The 23,014-nt window shown below is 37.0% G+C and overlaps 1 protein-coding gene across 4 annotated transcripts in view; it reads left to right on the top strand.

Moving 5' to 3' along the window:
* SH2D4A (SH2 domain containing 4A) overlaps positions 1-22,192 on the top strand; it is a 112,638-nt gene extending 90,446 nt beyond the window's left edge. For all 4 annotated transcript variants that reach the window (XM_031950816.1, XM_023494739.2, XM_031950815.1 and 1 more), the window contains exons 9-10: positions 16,776-16,996; positions 18,426-22,192. In XM_031950816.1, coding sequence (XP_031806676.1) covers positions 16,776-16,996; positions 18,426-18,518 — 314 coding nt within the window. In that variant the 3' untranslated portion in view covers positions 18,519-22,192. The remainder of the gene's footprint in view (positions 1-16,775; positions 16,997-18,425) is intronic.
* The last annotated feature ends 822 nt before the right edge of the window (positions 22,193-23,014 follow it).

Here is a 23,014-nt window from a genome sequence, read left to right as displayed (position 1 = left end):
CCTAGACCTATGGCTAGGTCTCATACAGCATCTAGTTATGGATATTTATGTACATACACATATATTTGTATATAAAACATATAAATACAGTAGCCAATATTAAAGACAAACTGAGTGCCTCTAATTTTCCTTCACCAGTAAATTTGCCCAAGTCAGAACTAATTACTCTCAAACTTATGTATTCATATATATATGTAAATGATACATGTCATGTCTATATGTACACGTATATAAATATTTTATTCACACAGATAAAACAGTAGCTAGTGTAAGAAAGGCATATTGGATGCCTCCCTAATCTTCCTTAACTTATGAATTAGCACAGATCAGAAGTAATAGCTCTCAAACTTATTATAGCTAGATATACACACATGTATGTGCATACAGAGACAGATAAAACCCTAGAATATTTGAATATGTACATACAAACATATATCCATATATGTTTTATGCACACACATGCATGTGTATCTATTTATATATCAGTAGTTATTCATAAGGAAGATATATTGAGTGTCTCCCTAAGAGTTAGCCCAAGGCAGCTGTAATGGTTCTCAAACTTATATAAATAGATATACACATTTATGTATATATGTACATACAGAGACATGCAATGTGTACATACAAATGTACAGATATGTTATATATACATATATACATGTGTGTATATTTGTATATCAATAGTTAGTCTTAAGGAAGACATATTGAGTGCCTCCTTAATTTTTCTTAATCTTTGAATTAGTACAATCAGAAGTAATGTTTCTCAAACACTTTTGACTGAGGACGGGAAACTTCTGGCCACCACACTCTTCAGAAGTCTAGGAAGAATCCTTCATCTTTTAGGGGAGAAAGCAATATAATCAGTTTCAAAATCCTTCAAATCTCTGTATTTGTGAAAACAATAATAACCTTTAGAGCAATGTTTTCTATAGCTCTTAGACCACATTTCTTCACAAAACCCTCATAGGTAGATTATGCAAAATTGCTATGTTTTATATAGATACCTATATGAACATGTAACCCTCTGCCTCCATGATGAAATGCAAATTCCTCAAGGGCCTTTTCACCTTTTTTCCCCCCGTTTTATTCCCAGCACTTAGCAGAGACAAATAATGAATCTTGTCATTTGACTGACTCATTCTTTTTACAGGTGCTGAAGCTAAAATTCAGAAAGGTGATGTGAGCTGTCCTAGGTCACATAGCAAGTAAAGACTAGTCAGAATTTGAACCTAAGTTTTCTGAACCTTGAGTCTAACATTTATCCCTTCCATACCATTATCTATATAATTTCAAAGCCTGTTCTGTCTGAATTTTCAGATGGCTATATAAACTTTGCCTCATTTGTAATGCATTCACTTAAATATGTGATACCTACTTAATATCTTAATGGATAAAGTCTTAGAACTGATGTTGGAAAAACTTGAATTCAGGTCCTGTTTTGGAAACTTATTTGCTGTATGACCATGAGCTAGTGAGCACTTAACCTTTCTTAGCCTCTGTGTCCACCGTTTGCTGTGAAATGAGTTTATTAATATCTATCTCATAAATTTGTTGTGATGCTCAAATAAGATAATGTATTTAAGATATGTATGTGAACTTATTGTTATTTTCAGAAAGCAGAATTATAGAAGCAGGTAGTGAAAATCTTGGTGGTTCCAGGATATGCAACAAAGAGAACTTAGAAGTCAGCTTGGTGATAGGAGTTCTGTGGTACCCCATCAGATACCAGCAATCTGTACTTTTCAGCATGAATACTGCACCTACTGTATTCTGTACCTCCATTTTACCTCCCCCTCCCAGACCTCTGTCTTGAGCCCTCTTTAATTCTCCCTCTATACCATCTCTGCCCAAAAGAGATCCAACAAATGTGTTTCTCTTTCTCAAAGTTCCTCAGATGAAGAAAGTTCCTTGTAGGAATAACATTTATCTTTCCTTTTCATTCTCATTGTATGCACTCATTTATTTAACAAAACTCTATTAAGCTCCTTCACTATGCAAGATACTGTTTGAAGTCCTGGAGGGTAGGGAATAGGGAAACTCATCACCACTCATAGGTTCCATGATTACTTCCATCCAGATGCTTTCCACATCAATATATTCAGCTCTGATCTCTCTCCTGAGTGTCAGTCCCACATGACCGGCTCCTTTGGGCACCTCAAAGTCTGTGATCCATAGACATAGCAAGCTCAGTATCTCCAAAGCAAAGCTCATCTTTCCCCCTAAATCTTATCCTCTTTCCAGTTTCTCTATTACCGTCATGCTGCCCAAGCAAAGTTAAAATGATTGAGAAATATTTAATTAAAAATCAAAAAAAACCAAGATAAATCAAACATTAAAACTAAGTCACTATATGGTCCACAAGGACCCTTATATATAGATTAGCAGTTCCAATTTCTATTTGACACCCTTGTGTCAAAAGCTCCATCATTATCCAGGCTCATGTGGTAACCTCTGTGTCCTCCTCATCAACTCACTCATACTCATCCTGCATATCCAAATCTCACCCTTCCTGTCTTCACAGCATCTTCCATTTGTGTCCATCCATGTCCTCTTCACTTATGCAACCATCACCCTGGTACCGGTGCTCATTACTTCTAGCCTAGAACATTTTACAATGGTATTTTCATTGATCTCTTTGCCTCAAGACACTTCTCGCCCAGTTTCATTTTCAATCAGCTGCAAAAGTGATTTTTCCTAAAGGCTAGTTCTGACTATATCATACACTCACATTCTCAATTTCTCTCTCTCTCTCTCTCTCCCCCTCATATTGACTTAGTTTTAATATTTGATTGTCTTTTCACTGGCTCTTCCCCATCCTGAAATATGTACATATGCCTTAAGTACCCCATTTTGGGGAGTCTTTGCAAGCATTTCATTTCACTTTATTTAGAAGCCAATCAAATAGAACCTGAGACAAACTTGGAGATTTTTATATTTTCATTATCAAACTTAATCAAACTCACTCCAGCTTTGCCACCTCCAGCCCATCCTATACATTATTGCTATACTGGACTTTTTGATTCCCCAGATACGATTATGTTGCTCATGTCCCTGAGAAACTTCAATGGATCCTGGCTGCCTGTTGAATAAATCCAAAATCTTTACTTTGCTTCACCCTATTCCCTTTAATCTACACCATATTCTAACAAATCTGAATTACTCACCATCACCTGAGACTGTCTTAACTTTTCAATCATTAACACCCTTGTCCACATTGCTTATTACATAGAATGACCTCATTTCCTTGCCAATCTCCACCTGTTGACATCATCTATTCTTCAAGATCCAGATCTAATGTCATTTCCTCAATGAAGTGATTTCCTCAGGTGGAAGAGATTTCTTCTTCTCTGATCTTCCAGTTCTTTATAACTCCCTTTATATTCTTGGATTCTGATTTGTGGTTTGTTTTACTATGTGTTCCCATCTTGTCTCGTCAAGAATAGTCATTTTCTTGATTTTTATGTTTCTTCCAGCAGCTTCCAACAGCGCATTATACATATGGTGGGCACTTATATATGTTTATTTAAATGAATGACAAAATAAAATCTAGCACTCTTGTCATCCAACACAAGTTCCTTCCTTTATAATTTTTTCATAGATTTTTTTGCTCCCCAAACCAAACTATACTGAGTACTCTTCCTTTAGGAGATGTAAGAAGGGAATGGGGAGAGAACAAAAGGAATAAGAACACCTCTCCTCAAAAAGGAAGCCCTTAATTAGATTCTTATGGTTCAGAGAGAGCAAGAGCTATTTAAAATCCACTTCTACCCAGAAAAACACTAACAGATGTTGTTTCTCTCTTTTTTTTTCTCAAAGCTCCCCAGATGAGGAGGGAACACTCCTCAGGAAGATAATATTCATATTTATTTTGAAGCTAATTGTATTCATTCATTCATTAGTTTAGGAAAAAAATAGATTGAGCTTCTGGTCTTTACAAGTCTCTTTTTAAATATGAGAGGAGTTTTTAATTGACCCCCCAAAAATGAACCTTTCTTTCAATGATCTTTTGTTCTGTAAGTATAGTAAATAAACTGATGTAGATTCTGAGTAGCATGAGAAGGGTTTGAAGGGAAGATTGGGTTCATTTAAACTAATAATCTTCATGAAGAAGGTGGCCAGAACCTGGGGTGTGACAAGACTGTAAAAGCAGCTTGGAATCCCACTGTGGCAGCCTTTGAATGCCAGTATACTGGGAAGCAGTAGATAAAATGGATTAAAAGAGGAAGATATTAATAATAGCTAGCATTTATGTAATATTTTAAGGTTTACACAGCACTTTTCACATATTATTTCATTTTAGCTTCACAACAACCCTGGGAGGTAGATTCTCTAATTATCCCCATTTTGCAGATGAGAAAACTAAGATAAATAGAGGTTAGCTTAACCCAGGAGAGGAGGGAATTTACTAAGAATAATCCAGCTTGTTATCAGTCTATAAAAACGAACTGCAGATACATTTTAAATATGAAATCTTTGCCCAATAATTGATGGGCTTCTGGAAGGAAGTGAACCCCATTCATGTTGATATTCTCATTATATATAAAACTAGAAGATTTGAAAATATTGTACTTAAAGTGGAAGGAAAATCCACAAGTTCAGAGAGCTGAATAGAGGAGTTTGGAGAGTTTGTTTGATCATGTTACCAAAGGGAGAAAGGGGCATCATGTTGTAGGAACATGTGCTAATCTCCCCTCATTGTGCCTGTGGTGAGTGGAAGTACCATCTTGTCAAAGAGGAAGAAGCTGATAAATTCTATGAAAAATTTGACAGTATTTTCCAAACCAAATCAAATTTCTCAGTGACCACTGACTTTATTATAAAGGAGAGCATTGGAAGATATGAAAAATAAATTTAAAAATAAGGTTTTGGATTTAGAAATAGGATTCCTGTGTATCATTAATTTTTTGATAAAGAGTCAGAATATACTGGACATGTTGAGTACCAGTTATCTGCTTCCTTTCCCATCCCTTACCCCCCAACAAAAATTCCAAACAGATTCTTTTGGCAGCAGGAAACAGCTGCTAACTTATATGGGAATAATTTCAGAATCAGCTTTCTGTGTGCAGTTAAGGACATTAACTGCTTACAGTCAAAATCAACTCCAAACTAGGGGGAAAGGGTTAGAGATTAAAAGAAGACTTCAATACTTTGATAGTTTCATAATTACATCAATGCTAATACTTTCACAAATAATGCCTATGCAAAAGTTAGTGTACTTAATTAGAGAACTGCAACCTAACCTTCCATGTACTGAAATGTATGACTAGAGGGAGAAGGAGAGGAAAAAGGGAAGGGAAAGGAAAGGAAAGGAGAGAGAGAGAGAGAGAGAGAGAGAGAGAGAGAGAGAGAGAGAGAGAGAGAGAGAGAGAGAGAGAGATGGGGAGACAGAACAGAGAAAGACAGAGACAGACAGAGGGAGAGAGGAAGAGAAAGCCAGAGAGATAGAGATCAAGAGACTGAGAAACCAAGAGAGAAGACATAGATACAGGGACAGAGGGAGGGGAAGAAGAAAAAAAAAAAAGGAAGGAAAAGGAGGAAGGGAAGAATTGAAGTCCACATTAAAGAGAAAAAGGTAATATATATCTTGCCTTTAGGAATTACAGAAACTGAGCATTGGAAGGGAACTCAGCAACCATTTAGTCCAATCCATAAGGAGTGTTTCTCAGATTAGAGATCATGACTCACAGAGATATCTTTTGGGAAAGGCCTTTGGACTTAGGTGTAGTTCATTAGTATAAGATCCTCCTGTAACTGATTCTAGGGAATCCTTTCATCTTCCAGCTTTCAGAATCTATGAGTCTTGTAATCTACAGCTCTTACTAATGGGACAGCGCTCAAAGCTATAATCAGAGACTATTTCATTCAACCCCCTCAATAACCTGGGGTTACTTCTATTATATCATGATGTCTCCCAAAGGGCCATCACTGTCGCTTAGCTTCCCTATTATGGCTCCCTTAGAGATTCTGAGCTCTTTCAATGAAACTTTAGTTCTGGTTGTTCCCTCTTGTTGCCAAAGCAGTGTCTCCAAGGCTGTCTCCCCATACATGTCTTTGTGTTAGCCACACTCCAGATCAGGTCTCATTAGCCTATAGCAGTCCAAACATAGTCCAAAGAGGTTCCAAGGATGCTTGGACTTCACAAGAGTTTCAAAGGGAGAAAGGAACACAAATATCTGATTGCTTGATACAGCTGCTGTTCATCACCATATGGAGATGATGAGCATCCTTTGGCTTTTACCCAGATGTTGTATCAAAGAACCATTAATACTGCCCTAATTTCTCAATACCCAACCTCCTTTCCTTCAAGGCTTTCCTCATCCCCCTTTATCACTATATTTTCATCTCTCTAGTTCTTTGTTTTTTTTCCTCTCCTCTACTTAATTTCCACTTCAGTAGACCAACAGGAGGTAATGGAAAAAATATTGTATCAGATTCAAGCAACTGAGTTAGTTCTACTCTCAGTTCTAATATTTACTTGTTGTGTAATTCTGATTCAGTCACTTACTGCCTTGGTTTCATCCTCTGTAAAATGGAAGAAATGAAACTTGTACTATCTACCTTGCTAAGTTGTGAAGAAAATACTTTGTGAACCTTAAATTGCTTCAAAATAGTAACTTATTCTTTGAGTTTTCATGTCATTCACAAATAATGTCAAAGACAATAAAATTTGAGAATAATCAATGTAGAAAAGATCATTGAAAGATGAGCACTCTAATGCATTATTAATGGTGCTGTTAACTGATCTCTTGGAAATTATGAGAAAAAAGTGACTAAAATGTACATTTTTTAACCACCAGATTCTACCACTATATCCAGGGAGATCAGTTATAAAATAAAGGATCCATACATACCAAATTATTTAATGTAACACATGTTGGAATAGCAAAGAAAGAGAAGCAAAGTGAATGCCCATTGATTGGGAAATGACTAAATGAGTTGTACATGAATGTAATGGAACTTTACTATGCTATAATAAAAAATGAAGAGGATGAATGTAAAGGAGCATAGTAGGTCTTATATGAATTGATATAAAATAAGCAGAGCTGGGGAACAATGTACTGTATACATTGCTACAATATAATGGAAAGAACTGTAACAGAGCAATCAAACTTTAAAATTATGAAATTATGGCCAAGAATAGTTTTATTGGTCTCTTCCCACCTCCACCCCTTTTTAATTTGTTAAATTAATTTGTTAAATTTAATAAATTAAAAAGGGGAGAAGGAAATAAGTTGTTCCATGAAAGGGTCTCTCTCTCTCTCTCTCTCTCTCTCTCTCTCTCTCTCTCTCTCTCTCTCTCTCTCTCTCTCTTTCTCTTTCTCTCTCTCTCTCTCAGTTGTTGCTGGTAAGATTCTTGCCAGAGTTCTCCCTAATAAGCTAATAAGCATGGTTCTGGTTTGGAGAGATTGATGATGCTCTTGAGCTTCTCCAGTTGCCAGTGGAGTGAAATAGGGCTGCATGCTCGCTCCTGCACTTTTTAGCCCAATACTTTTAGCAATGTCAAATGCCTTCACTGAGGACAAAAATGCATCAAGGGAGCTACCATGCCAGTGGTAAATTATTTAACTTGAAAAGGCTACAGGTCAAGACTAAGGTGGAGAAGGACTGATGTACAATTTTTATTCACCAATGGTTATATACTCAATGCAGCCTCCAAATGAAGCTGAGATGAACAAAGTATGAAATGATTCTCTACTTTTGCCCTGACAACACCAGGAAAACAGGTCCTTCCTCAGTCAGCACTCCACATTCATATGTGGAACCATCAGTTACAGCAAATGGAGAAATGTTCAATGTTACAGATAAGCTCCCTTACCTGGACAGTATGCATCCAGACATAGGTGATGAGGCTGGCACCCACACACTGATAGAGCTAGTTTAGTATTTGGGAGACCCTTCAGGAAAGTGTGGGAGGGAAGAGGTATTAGACTGACTACCAGACTGAAGGTCTCCTGAGCCGTTCTGTTGATGTCATTGTTGTATACTGTGAAACCATGCTAGGAAACGGAAGTCTCTTCCATTTGAATCTGAAGATCTCCTGGCAGGAGAAGGTACCAGACATCGAAGTCCTTTTTTGGGCTTAAACTGCCAAGCATTCAAACCCTATTGTAGAGAGAATGGACTGGTCATATTTGTTTGTTTATTTGTTTTTTAATTATAGCTTTTTATTTACAAGATATATGCATGGGTAATTTTTCAACACTGACCCTGGCAAAAACTTCTGTTCCAACTTTTCCCCTCCTTTCCCCCACCCCCTCCCCTAGGTGCCAGGTAGTCCCATACATATTAAACATGTTAAAGTATATGTTAAATACAATATATGTATACATATTTATACAGTTATCTTGCTACACAAGAAAAATCGGATTTTGAAAGAAGATAAAAAATAAGCTGGGAAGAAAAACAAAAATGCAAGCAAATAATAACAGAAAGAATGGAAATGCTGTGTCGGTCCACATTCATTTCCCATTGTTCTTTCTCTGGGTGTAGCTGGTTCTGTTCATCACTGAACAATTGGAACTGATTTAGATCCTCTCATTGCCAAAGATGGCCACTTCCATCAGAATTGATCGTCATATAGTATTGTTGTTGAAGTGTATAATGATCTGGTTCTGCTCATTTCACTCAGAATCAGTTCATGTAAGTCTCTCCAATGGGCTGGTCATGTTGCTTAAATGCCACATGTATATTTGCCTAAAAAATAATAGTCTTTTGGGACTACGGAGACCTCACACAAGGCAGACAGTCACAGAGCACTCAAAAGAAGTCATACAAGGACACTCTCAAGGTCCTTCTGAAGAACTCTGGTACCAGTTGTGAGACATGGGAGACTGGCACAGGATGGTGAGCTTCCATCAAAGAAGGCACTGTGCTCTATGAGTAGCTCAAAAGAAACCAAATGTTAATTCGGTCCATTTTTGTGTGACCTGGGAAGGAGTCTTCTGAGCAGCTATAATAGAATATACTGTTTCTTGACCCCTGACATGATAATGTCATTTTGGTCCTCTTTGATTATGAAGGACAACAACAATACATTACCATGGGGCAACCAGGTGGCATATTGGGTAGGGCACCAGCCCCAGAGTCAGGAGAAACTCAAAGCCAGCCTCAGACACTTACTAGCTGTGCAATCCTGCACAAATCACAACTCCAGTTGCCTCAAGAACAAACAAATACATTGCCACGATGTAAATGGCAAGAATAACAGAGCAATCAAACCTGAAAGCTATGAAATTATAATGACCAAGCATAGTTTTGTCAATCTTTTCTGATCCCACTCCCCAACCTTTTTCTTTTGTTTTATTTTTATAATAACAGGTTTTTATTTTGGAAAAAATACATGCAAAGATAATTTTCAACATTCACTCTTGCAAAAGCTTGTGTTCCAATTTTTTCTCCTTTCCTTCCTCCCTCCCTCTAGACAGCAATATAATCCAATATAGTAATCCAATATAGGTTAAATGTGTACATTTCTTCTATATATTTTTCCATATTTGTCATGTCAAGAAAAATCAGATCAAAAGGGGAAAAATGAGAAAGAAAAAACAAGCAAGCCAACAACAGCAACAAAGGTGAAAAAATTATGTTGTGATCCATAGTCCCCACAACCTCTCTCTGGATGCAGGTGGCTCTCTCCATCACAAGTCTTTTGGAACTGGCTTGCATTACCTCATTGTTGAAAAGAGCTACATCCTTCAGAATTGATCATCACATAATCTTGTTGCCATGTATAATGCTCATTTCACTTGGCATCAATTCATATGTAAGTCTCTCCAGGCCTTCCTGAAATCAGCCTGCCGATCATTTCTTAAAGAATAATAATATTACATTATATTCCATCCCCAACTTTTTAAAAACTCAATGTTATAAGGGATGATTCTCTGAGGGAGGCTAGGAAGAAAGATACACTGGAAAATGTAGAGGTCAGAAAAGCAAAAGATATCTGTAAATTTTATTTTAAAAATAATGAGCAATTGTTAAAGATAAACTATAGTTCTTAAAGACCTGTTCATTTTTAAACAGTACAAATAAAAAAATACCTTTTCTTTCTCCCTTATCCACTTATTTATTTATTTAATTTAAATTATTTATTTATATTTAAATCTATTTTATTTAAATATTTAAAATCTGTATTTAAAATCTATAAGTGTTTTTGTTGGAGGTAGACATGAAGTTGAAGAATAGAATGTTATTATTGCCTGCTTTGTTTGGGGGTGCAAAGCTTTGATTGCTGTTATAGAGGGACAGAGTTTCAGAGTCTGCACAAGAAGAATCTGTTGGTAATGAATGTTTCAAAGTATTTTCCAAACTCTACAAATAAATAATTTCTAGCCCAGATTTTTACTTAGTTTTTGGAAGCTCCATTTACATACTAATCTAATTCAAGTCTTTAGAGTAGGCATATTTGTGAAAAGCTGTGTGTACATTTTGTTGTAAATCAAATTATATTTTAATTTAACTTATCTCTATAAAGGCATCCTTTTTTATAATGTAAAAAATAAGGCTCCACATATACATGCATTTATATCTTTTAAATTTAAAAACAATTTAAACATTTTAAAAACGAATTTCCTTTAAACCCTTTTCCTCTCCTCTGTCTTTCCCATGCCCCAACTCCCAAATAAAATATTCCCAAACTGTTCATAATCTTTAACTCAGTAATATTACTGTTATGTCTATACTCTAAAACAATCAAAGAGGAGGGAAAGACTCATATGTACAAAGATTTTTATAAAAATCCCAATATAACTTTTTAAATGTGTGTGTGCATATGAATGCAGTTGTAGATGCTTAAAATGGGATTTCCTTAGAGACATCAAATTATCCAAAGACTCACAGTTCTGAAATCTTTGAAATTGTCTTTGCAATCACTGACCACACTGTCAAATCATTATTGATGATTAACCATAAAATTATGATTCAAATATAGTAAAAGACTTTATAGCACCAGCTGACAGATATGCACATGTATTATAACCTAATCATATTTGATTTGATGACTTGCTTCTAAGGAGACTCTGACCTTTCACTTGGTTTATTATTATGTTATATTGTTTTTTTCATTACAATTTTCATCTTAAGATCCAAAAAAATTGTCAAATAGGACCCTTTGCTTTATTTATAGAAATAATGAGGAATATCATATTTATGGGAATCTTTCCCTTCATCAGATTTTTGCTTTTTATCCATTATCTGTTGTTCTGTCCATTTTGTTGTGTTTGAAAGAGCCCCAAACTGGGCAGCAGATCTGGAGCTGAATCCCTGGGCTATAGCAAATCACTTAATCTCCATAGAGCTCAGTTTTTTCCAATTATGTGCTTCCATGCTTAGAGAGTAACTTTCTAAAGTTTCACAGAATCCAAAGCTCGATCTTTTGCCTTTTTTAAGATTTGGGGCTCTTGGTTAAAATCTCTGTCATTTTTCTATCCCTTCTCTCCCATTTTAGTGAGATATAAGGTATATTAAATACTTTTTCTCACACACACATACAAAGTTTAATACAAGAAGTTTATATCCAGCTCCAGAAAAAAGAAGAAAGGAAATAAGATCGTTGGGTTGTCACGTAGCTAAGCCATAAGGCATAATATCTCATGTCTTGCTCTGCCAAAGAGGAGGAAAGCAAGGTAGAAGCATTGGGTCTGAGACTGATACAAGAGGCTAACCTTGTCACCATTTGCCAGCTCAGTCCAGAAAACACATTTCTTGGATCCAACGTGGCAAACTATTCCAGGTTCAAATTTCAATTTCTGATGCTCAGTTTCCTCATTTGTTAGATGAAGTTGCATTAAATGGCCCCTGAGGGTCTTTCCATCTCTGCAGCTGTGATCCTAGGATACCAGGAAGAGCCCCAGAGGAGGATCAAGTTCTGAAAAAACACAGTCCCTATTCCCGTATTTCTTAGTGTCTACATAAGCTTAACTAACTATAAAACAGGATGTGACATAATTCCACTGAAATGGTACCCTGGCCAAGGCACTTAAATGCTCCCCACCTCAATTTCCTCAGCTATAAAATGGGAATAATACTAACAGTAACCCTACTTCTTGGGGTTGTTGTAAAGATCAAGTAAGAGTATATTTGTAAGTGATTAGTACAGTCCTTGGCTCATAGTAGGTGCTTTAATAAGACTTGTTTCCTGACTTCTTTCCAGGAGGAAAACACCATTATTTCCTGGGAAGGGACATGGAGACAGAATAAGAGTTAAAGAATACAGTGACATTTGGTTTGGCTTTTAAGGATGAGGAGGAATTCAGTAGGGAACAAGGTACAGTGATCTAAGTATTGGGAACAGAGCAAAAGTAGTCAGGCAGAAAAACCTAAGTCATGCTTGGGATCCATCCAGGAGTCTGGTCTGGACCACACTGAATGCACTGGAGAGGAATATTTTGAAATAAGGCTGGACTGAAAGGCCTTGAATGTCAAGCCAAGAAGTTTAGACTTCATCTAGCAGTAAAATATCTATTTGAGCAAAATATCCAATTATCCCTTTCAAATTGCAGGGTCTCAGGGGCCAGTGCCCTGTGATCTGGAACATCTGTGTAAAAACTTTGACTCTTCCTTTGTACGGGAGAAGTCTGATTTTTTTTTTTTTTCTTTTACAGGGTATTTATAGTACCTTATTGTAAAACTTGCATTTAAGCTCTGTGCCATCTTCTGGCTTTCACATATCATCTGTGGCTTCTGCAAAACTCCCCCAAATTCCCATTTAATTTCTTAAGCGGACCCATGATACGTCGATATAGCAATGTGGAAAGGATAACTGTATTAGGCTTAAAGCATTGCACTTGTGTAGGAGATCTGCTTCTGTTCCTCCATCTCTGCACCCTCCTTATTCTGGAAGGTCATTCTGTCTCTACAGCCTCCTATTCTCTTGGAATCTTTTTTTATGTTCTACAATACTTTTATTTATTTTTAAATATTTCCCAATTAATTTAATTTATTCAATTTATTCAAATTTTTCAATAATAATAATTGTATTCTTGTTCAGGTGCTATTCAAGAGCGTAGAAGAGCATCAAATTTGACCTGTCTGCCCTAGGATAGTGATTTTCTTTCTTATTCTTTGTTCTAAGGATTTCTTTTCTCTTGGAATCTTTTTTAATGGAAGTTCCCAAACTAGCCATGCTTCCTTCTTTACTCCTCCCTTCCCTCTCTTTTCATCCCTTTCATGTGTTGCCTCTGCCGTCAGAAATGCATATTTGTATCCCCAGTGCTTAGCACAGTGACTTGTGTGTAAAAGCACTTAATAAATGTTTCTTAACCACAATGGAAGCACAAAGAAGAGGAAAAGAACAGGTAACATCCAACACTTTTTACCACTCCCTGAATTTTTCTTAACTATAAGAGGAAATGATTCTTCCTGACTCTTCATCCCTTTTCCAAACATTTCTCTTCTCTAGAAAGAAAGGAATAAGCATTTTTAAAGTGCCTACTATGGCCAAGCAAGAATTTATTAAGTGCCTACTGTGGGCCAAGCACCATGTTTTACAAATATTATAGACACCATTATAATTCCAATTTACTTTAAAAGAAAATGAGACAGACAAAAAAATGAAGTGGCTTATAATGGTCATACGACAAGGAAAAGACTTAGGTCAAATTTGAATTTAGCTAACTGTGTCACCTAGCTGTCCTAAGTTGGGATATGATACTCCAAGTATATGGTACTGGATCTGGAGCTGAGGAGCCTTGGTTCATATTCCAGCTTTGCTATGTGATATTGGGCAAATCACTTCATCTCTCTGTACCTCAGTTCTTCACCTGCAAAATGAGGGGTTTGGATGAGGTGACCTCTGAAGCCTCTCCCTATTCTATTGTCATGATCCTATGACTGGGGTTAAGGTGGATATGAAAAAGTAGTGTCTGCTATTGCTTTCCCATATGTCTGTGCGGCTTCTGCCCCAAAAGTAGCCTTACTTATTTACTGACAATATGTGGCCATCACAGAGGTTTGGGGAACTGACCCATAACCCATAGCAAGTTCTTATCTTTCTTCCTCTCCTTGAGCTTTCCTATTCCCTGAGACACAATATTGAAATCAGCCCAGTTAATAATCTCACAAAAGTAAATGTTAGTGGTACAATACAGTATCTGTAACTAATGAAATAATTGAATTGGGCTCCATTTGATTTCCAAATGCTCAGACTTCATGAAGGATCATAAATATATTCAGTTTGGTGGTGGGAGTCAGGGAATAGAAGCAGGTCCTGTTTTCCTCTTGCAATTAATAACCTGATGACAAGAAGAGAAATGGAATTTGCTTTTCTGTTTTACATCTAACAGCCTTTCTCTATATGGACTGCTTGATCAGTCAAGTACAATTGCCAATTAAGAGGGGACTATTTTACCAGGGATGGTGATTACTTTGAAAAATATTAACAGTAGCCTAGGAAAGAAGCCTGGAAATGTCAACAGGGGCTATGGGTAGTAGGTATAGGGTGAAGGAAGAGTTTTCTTTATGCTAGAAATGTGCATTCTCCAAACAAATTGGAACCTGGAATAATTCAGTGCCTTTGGCCGCCTTGTCTGTAGAACTTTACTGTAGTGTCTGTGTATGGATTAAATCTATAGAATGATGATGAGAATTAGAAGAGAGAATGGGGAGAAGAAGCCAAAATGAAACCTTGAGGAGAAGGCTGATCAGAAATAGGCAGATATCTGAATTACCGAGAGAGAAAATCAACAATTTCACAACTTCTAAGAGTAATAAGATCTTGGAATATTTTGAGTGGTAGAAAATGCAGTAGGACTATTAGGCAAATTTGGTTGCAGTTTTTGCCTTGTCGCCAGATCAACTTCTTGCCAGTTACTGTGAACAAGTCGCTAAATATCTCTAGGTCTCAGTTTCCTCATCCCTAAAATGAGGGGTTTTGCCCTGTTCTCATTTTAACAAACTAACATGCAAAGATGATTATGTGCAATGACTGTTTTCAAGCAATCAACAAACACTTTAAAAATTCTATTTTATTATATTTTGATTATTTATATTATTTCCAAATTCTTCCCCCCATTTTCCCTCCCCCACTTAAAAGACAAGAAAAACAAATTTTACAAACGTGTTTGTATATATGTATAATCAAACAAAACAAATTCTAGCAATTAGCCAAATCTCACAATACACACACACACACACACACACACACACACACACTTGAATCCACCCTCTAAGTCCATCAGCTCTATCTGAAGGTGGTTGGCAGGTTTCATATTCCACACCTGGCTTTATTGTGCTTCACATTGCTAAATTGAAGGTTGGTGACAAGCCTGTATCAGGCAAATCTATTGGCCCCATTTCCCCAAAAGCCTGGACTCACATTGGGTTTCTCTCACATTTTGGTGATTCTCTCAAAATTTCAAACTTTTTCATTATCCTTATTGTGTGATGGTGACCCGTGGTCACTATCTTTGGTGTTTGTTATTGTTTTTGTGATCTTTGATGTTGTTATTGTAATTGTTTTGAGGGGTCATGAGCTGCACCTGTATAAGACTACAAACTTAATCAATAAATGCTATATGTGTTCTGAGTGCTCCAACTATCTGCTGGTTCCTGTCTTTCTCCCTCTCCTTGGGCCTCCCTATTCCCTGAGCCACAGCAATATTGAAATTAGACCAGTTAATAACTCTGCAATGACATCTAAGTGTTCAAGTGAAAGGAAGAGTTTATCTATATGGCAAACTTCATTATTGGCCAAAGCCACCCCAACCTTCAGCAACCACCGCCCTGATCAGTCAGCAGCCATCACCATGGAGGCAAGACCCTCCACCAGCAAAAAAAAATACTACTCACTGAAGGCTCAGATAATGGTTAGCATTTTTTAGCAATAAAGTATTATTTAATTAACATATGTACATCTTTTTCAGATATAATATACACTTAATAGACTATAGTACAGTGTAAATATAGCTTTTATATGCATTAAGAAACAAAAAAAATTAATGTAATATGCTTTATTGCAATATTCACTTTCTTGCAGTGGTCTGGAGAAGAACTCACAATATCTCAAGGTTTGCCTGTAATAGCTAGACTCTAGATCCAGTATACCATTTGACTGCCTCAGTGTGCCATGGATCCTTTGGGAGGGTGATTGGTCATTTGTGTTGATTAGAGTTACAAACTCTTTCAAAGTTAATTATCTCTAACAACAAGCACTTATTGGGCATTTTACCATATGCCCGGCAGTATGCTGACAATACAAAGACAGTGTTCATTGTAAGCAGTAGTAGAAATTGTAGTTTACTCTCCTGTACAGGTTGAACATTTCATATTTCTTATGTATATAGTACATTTGCTTAGAAACTCTTTTTCTTTTAAAAAATGCAAGTAGGAAAGACAGCTTAGAAAATAACATGTTGGAATTGTCATATATTTGGAGGAACAAATAGTTTTTCCATGGAGTAGATTTACAGCATTTATGAACAATTTCCTTTTTCTCTTTATATATAAACATGCTCACCTTTGTTGTCTGGGGAATTCAGAGTATTGTTGTTGTTGTTGTTGTTTTTAAGAAAATGGAATTTTTATAAAGGAAAGCTCATAGATAGGAAAAAAATTATCTTTTCTCCGTTATCACAAATATAGAGTATTAATGAGATAATGATTTTTTCTCTGCATTTCAGTGAAGGATTAATGAAAGAGTGGGGGGATTAAAGTTGCCTTGTTTTTGTCTGAAACTCAATTGATCTATTCTGTTCACAGGGGTGGGAAAGAATTTTGGTGGTGGTGGTTTTTTTTTTCCATTCTAAGATACCCATTTTGTTTTATTTTCTCTCCCACAGGAATTCTTACTCTTAAAAAAGCAAACGAACTCTTGAGTACAAAAGTACCCGGAAGTTTTCTGATCCGAGTCAGTGAAAAGATAAAAGGCTACGCTCTGTCTTACCTCTCAAAGGATGGCACTAAACACTTCCTAATAGATGCTTCTACTGACTCCTACAGCTTCCTAGGAGTGGACCAACTGCAGCACTCCACTCTGGCAGATTTGGTGGCTTATCACAAGGTAAGCCTTTCTGTATTTATTTCCTTTCAAAATAATCTAGGCCATTCAGTGGCGGAGATTCTCAGCTAAGACTTCATGGAGGAAAAGGCATCTGACCTTTGATTTGAAGAAGGTGTGGGGTGGAAGAGGGGAGTAAGGGAGTGGACTAGAAGGGCAGATAAATAGTGTAGGGCCTGAAGGCAGGAAAACTCATCTTCCTAAGTCCAAATCTGACCTGATACTGGGTGTGTGACCCTGGGCAAGTCACTTAACCCTGTCTGCCTCAGCTTCCTCAACTGTAAAATAACTGAAGAAGGAAATGGCAGTTCCAGTATCTTTGCCAAGAAAACCCCAAATGGTGTCCCAAAGAGTCAGATATGACTGAGACGACTGAACAACAACAATAAAGGGTGTCTAGGAACAGAAATGAGAAAGCCACCAGAGAATATGGAACAGCAAAGGGCAAGGAGATGGAACGCCATGTATAGGGAACAATTTAATTAGAATGGAGATGGTATGAAAGACACTTGATGTGAAATAAGACTGCAAAGAGAGGTGGGAGCCTGATTATGAAGGGCTTCAGGTGCAGAATTTACTCTTAGAAGCAATAAGGAGACACTGAAGAGTTTTGAAAAGAGGAATGACATGATTGGATACGTAGATTTGCAATTGGCAACTGTGGAAGATAGGTTGAAGAGAAGAGAGATCAGAAGACTAATTAGGAGACCAAGAGAGAGGTGATATGGGCTTGAATTAAGCTGGTATCATAAACCATAATATGTAGCTTTAGCATAAAAATCCCTGAACTCTGATTGTGCTCTCTTCCCCAATCAGAACTCTTAATTTCCTTTGGTGTAAATGAAAAAAAATATTCTTCTTCTGTCCTGTCTTAAAAACAAAAAAACAAAACAAAAAACAAAAAAAAAAAAAAACTGCAGGAATATCCTATTGAGGGCAAAAGATAGAGGGAGCCTAACAGAATAGGTCTCTATGAAATAGCAGTAGAGTAGTGTCAAACCCCTGAGGACAGAGTCTTTAAAAAGAGAGAGCTTAATCATGAAAGCTAAGCATTTTCCATTTAAAAGACTATCTATCTATCCATCCGTCCATCTATCTGTCTGTCTGGCTCTATACATATGTATATATATTTGATACACACATTTTATCTGTGTTATATGTGGATGTATATATTGAGTGATAGATTAGTTAATTGATTTTTAGATGAGAAAACCTTAAAGACTAAGATAATTATGGGAAGGACAAATGGAAATTGAAATCCTTTTGGAAACCTCATCTTTTGCATGGACCGTGAATTCTGTGTTCACACAGTGTAATCTGTCAGATGATTGGTTTTCAGTCTAGGGGGCAGGTATATGTCCGCATGCACACACATACACACACACACACACACACACAAACACCCAGCTGAACGTTGTGCTTCTGTTTACAGGAGGAACCCATCACTTCCCTAGGAAAAGAGCTGCTGCTCTACCCCTGTGGCCAGCAGGAGCATCCGCCTGACTACCTGAATCTCTTTGAGTGACACTCCCGCCGGTTTTTGTTCTGCAAACTGTAGCTGAGCCTTTCTCGGAAGGAGCCTGCTAAAGCTCAGAATGTGGCATTTCTTCACTCTGCAGAAATGATCCTGATGTTGCTAGAAGAATCTCTGTTCAGTCCAAACTCTAAAGACTTGTGTCAATGGGAACGTCCTCTTGTTACTTATGTTCTCAAAGGAAGACGATGTCCCAAGTTCAGGAAAGCAGCTATACAGGGAGACACAGCTTTACTGGATTACATGAAGGAAAGCACAGAGGAGTTAAAGGGAATAAGAGATCTTTCCAAAACCAAAATGATTACATGATATGGCTCTTCTTTGCAACTCTAAAGCCTCCAGGGTTCTGCACTGATGCTTGCTACAATTCAAATTGCTTTAATAATAATAAAGGCAGGCGGTGTGGTACTTTGGACAGCAGGATAAGTTTGTGAAAAGCCCAGGTTCAAATACTGCTTCTGAAACACAGAAGCTCTGAAGCCACGGATAAGTCAGCAAGCCCCACAGTGCCCAGGTAGCTCTGGAAGGCTAGATGAGTTGCCCTCTGTATTTCTGGAGAGACTTTTCATACCAGGAGTTCCCTAGCAAGTTGAAACCTGGGGGGTGGAGGAGGGAGAAGGGTAAAGAGGAAAGCTTACTTTAGTTACTATGGCTTTTTGAATTGGAGGAAAGAGAAATGGGAAGTTGAAAGACAAAAATTTAAATTATTGGAATATTTCACCTCATTTGTAAATTTGCAGGAATCCCAGGCACATGACTTAAAGTCTCTGAACCTCAGCTTTTCCATCTTCAAAATGGAAACGAAAAGAAATATCTGCCCTGTTGACCTCACAGGGTTGCAATAAGGATCAAATGAGATAATTGGAGTGGAAGCATTTTTGAAAAGTATAAAGCCTTAAGATGTGTAGTATATATTACACATACACACACACACACACACACACACACACACACACACATTTGGCACATAGGATAGAACAATATGTTTGTGCATGAATATGAATAATTCTCTTATCCTGACACAGGTCACTATTCATGAATCAATCTTTCTGTTAATAAAGGTGATTTCTTTTAGCTTCACAAAATAATTAGATTCATAAATACTCAGGGAGACAAACTTCTCATCTTTCCCCTTCCTTTGGCCAGCTTTGCTCCTTACAGGGGTAGCCTCCGTTGCCAGGGCCCTGGGCAGATTGGATCCCAACTGGAGAGGAGGCTTCCCAGGGTCACAGAAAATTGGAGCAAGGACCGCAGAGACCATCTAGTTCAACCCACAATGCAACAAGAATCCCCCTACAGCATAGTCAACAAATCATCATCCAGATTTTGCTTTGAAAAACAGTGAGGAAAACGCCATTAACTTGCCAGGCAGACAGGCAATGCAGTGGGTAGGATATCTCAGAGAACACCTGAGTTCAAATCCAGCCCTGCCCACTTATTAACTGTATGACTCGGGCAAAATACTAAACTTTTTACCTCAGTTTCCTCATGTTAAATAGAGTTAACAATCACCCTTCCCTCCCAGGGTTATCATAAGGATTGAATGAGATACTTGTAAAGCATTTAGCACAGAACTGGGCACAGAGTAAACAGTAAATGAGTGTTAGTTATTATTATCAGCCTCTTTAATGCAGCCCATTCCACTTTTTTGGATGGCTTGTTTTTATCATTTTCTTCTTTTATCACACATAGAACTAATTTTTTGCCATTTCCAGCTTCTCCTTCAAGTTCTCCACCAAGTCTCTGCCAAGACTAAACAAAACAAGTCTATTTTCATTTCCATTCGATGGTCTTTCAAATACTTTGAAAAGTCTAGCAGGTCTCCCCCAAGTCTCCCAGCTGAACATCTTCAGTTCTCTGAATCAGGCTCCCTACGGTCCAGATTGCAGGCCCCTTCACCATCCATGTCGCCCTGCTCTGGAGGCTTATCAGCATCCTCCCTTTCTGTCACTTCTAATAATTCCTTCATTGACAATTGAAAATTAATAGCTACCTCAAAATCAGAATCATGGATTTAAAGGAGTAGTAGAGATCGTGGAATCTCACCCCCTCTTTTTGAAGAGGCTTGCCGAAGGTCACACAGGTCACCTATCCTTGGATTCTTTTCAAAGAGCCTCTTTGTACCAGTCACATGGCTTGTCATTTGTGGAGGGATCAGTTGTATAATTTTTTTGGTGTGTTTTTTTTTGTTTTTTGTTTTTTTTAGTTGGGAAGATGGTGTTAGTATTTATTTGTTTTCAGCAGAGAAAGTTTTCAATTATATAAAATTCACTATGTAATTTCCCCTAAATCCTTCCACATGTTTTAAAGAAATTCAAACTATTGCATTATTTTCTCATCTTCCATTCCTGAATGCAATATTATGTATGATTGTGTGGTATTGCAGAGAGAGCGATGGACTGATGGCCACCGTTCAGCTTCATGGCACTGAGAAAATTCTTTATCCTCTCCAGGTTTCAGCATATTCATCTTTAAAGCGAGGAGTTGTGCTGGATGACCCTGAAGACCATCTCTAGCTCTAACATTTTATGATCCTATAGCTGTTACTTAATAGAAAAAAATAAGTAAATCCATAACCTCTGTACAAATATTTTGTACTTTCATAAAATAAGACAGCAATACCTTCTCCCAGAGACCTTTCCAAGGAGATTTGTGTGATCATAAGGAAAGGTAGCACCAATAACAAGAGCCGGTAGGCTATATACTGTTGGGAGAAATGCACCGTGACTTAAACTGAATTAGTCTAAGTCAGAATTCAATCAGTTTTCTGCAGTATGGTAGCTATTGTCATTCAGAAGAATGGGCAGAGAGTTGGGAAGAATGGGATACTTGCCAAGCATCCATTGACATGGTTGTGATTGGACTTCATCATAAGGCATTTTAGGGCTCTTTGTGTACAGCAATAGACAAAGCATTTGGAGGAGGGGAGCAAAAGAATCCTATACAGGACCTGGATTCTAATCTTTTTCTAACAAAAATCTGTTTTACCTATGGGCAATCATTTCACCTTTTTAGGTCTCAATTTCCCCATGCAGTTTGGTAAACCAGTAGAAGAACCTAATGAGAAATGGAACCAAATACATTATATGCATGTGAATCTTTCTAGAGATTCATTTGTGATGTACTTAAGGGGTGTGTATATATTTTACATAAACATTTCAAATATATGTGTATGTGTTTATAAATAAATTACACACATGTAAATATCATTGTGCAGAAGTATTTTTTGACTGACAACTATTTCAAGTCCATAAGATTCATTTGGAAAAAATCTATATTGTTGTGATTTTTTGTTTTTACATAATTTTCATTTCTGAATTGGAATGTATCCCTAAATTCTTCTCTACCTGGCAAGTCATCACTTGTAAAAGAACAAAAAATAAAAGGAAAAAGTGCTCAAAAAAAGACAAGTTTGACAACTTGTGCAGCTCCTACTTCTGTGAAAGAGGGAAGGAGGGAGATATGTCATCTAAGTTCTTTGGGGCAGAGCTTGGTCATGCTAATGACAGCATTCTATTTAGTCTCCTCATTCCATAAGAGTCTGTAATAGAGTTATATTTTTTAAAAATCATCTTCGTGTATGTACTACTTGAAGAAAAGCTTTTAACCACAAACATTCAGTTAATCATATAAATTAATGTATTGTTAATAGTGTCTTATTTTTTCCAAATACATGTAAAGATATTTTTCAACATTTGTTTTTGTAAAACTCTGTGTTCTAATTTTTTTTCTCCCTCCTTCTCTTTCCTCTCAACTCCCCAAGGCAGCAAGTAATCTGATATAGATTAAATATGTACAACCCTTTTAAACATATTTCCATATTTTTCATATTGTGCAAGAAAAATCAGACCAAAAGGAAAAAGAAGCATGAGAATGAGAAAAACAAACAAAACAAAAAGGTGATAATATTATGCTTCAATCCACATTCAGTCTTCATAGTTCTCTCTGGACATGATTGGCATTTTAGATCCCAAGTCGATTAGAATTAAATAGAAATATTTAAGCAATTGCTTTAAAAAAAAAAAACCTAAAACTGCTAAATGATTAAGATTTTTAAAAGTGAGACAGTCCCTGCTCTTGAGGGGTTCACATAGTAATTGGGGGAGACAGCATATGTAGGAGGGTCCAAGGGGTTCCTAGGATATAAGTCAGATGGCAATAACTGAGGGAATCTGACAGGAAAGGCAGTAAATTTCGGAGGACCTTATAATACGACCACATTTTGGAATAAGGAGTCTTGAGTTCAAATCTTGCCTCAGATACTGGCTAACTATGATACTGGGCAAGTCGCTTAGCTTCTGCTTCAGTAATACCATCTACCTCATGGGATTGTTGTGAGAATAAAATGAGATAAAGTGCTTTGTAAAAGTACTTTTAATATTAGTAGTAGCTGGGAAGATGATAAGGCTGGGGATGCTCTGTTTTACCAGAAAGACCATAGTCAGTGACTCCCTTCTCTTCTAGATATAAACATCTGGAACAGATGT

This window comes from Sarcophilus harrisii, chromosome 2 (assembly GCF_902635505.1).
Source record: "Sarcophilus harrisii chromosome 2, mSarHar1.11, whole genome shotgun sequence".
Taxonomy (NCBI): domain Eukaryota; kingdom Metazoa; phylum Chordata; class Mammalia; order Dasyuromorphia; family Dasyuridae; genus Sarcophilus; species Sarcophilus harrisii.
This window is presented reverse-complemented; position numbering and strand designations above follow the sequence as displayed.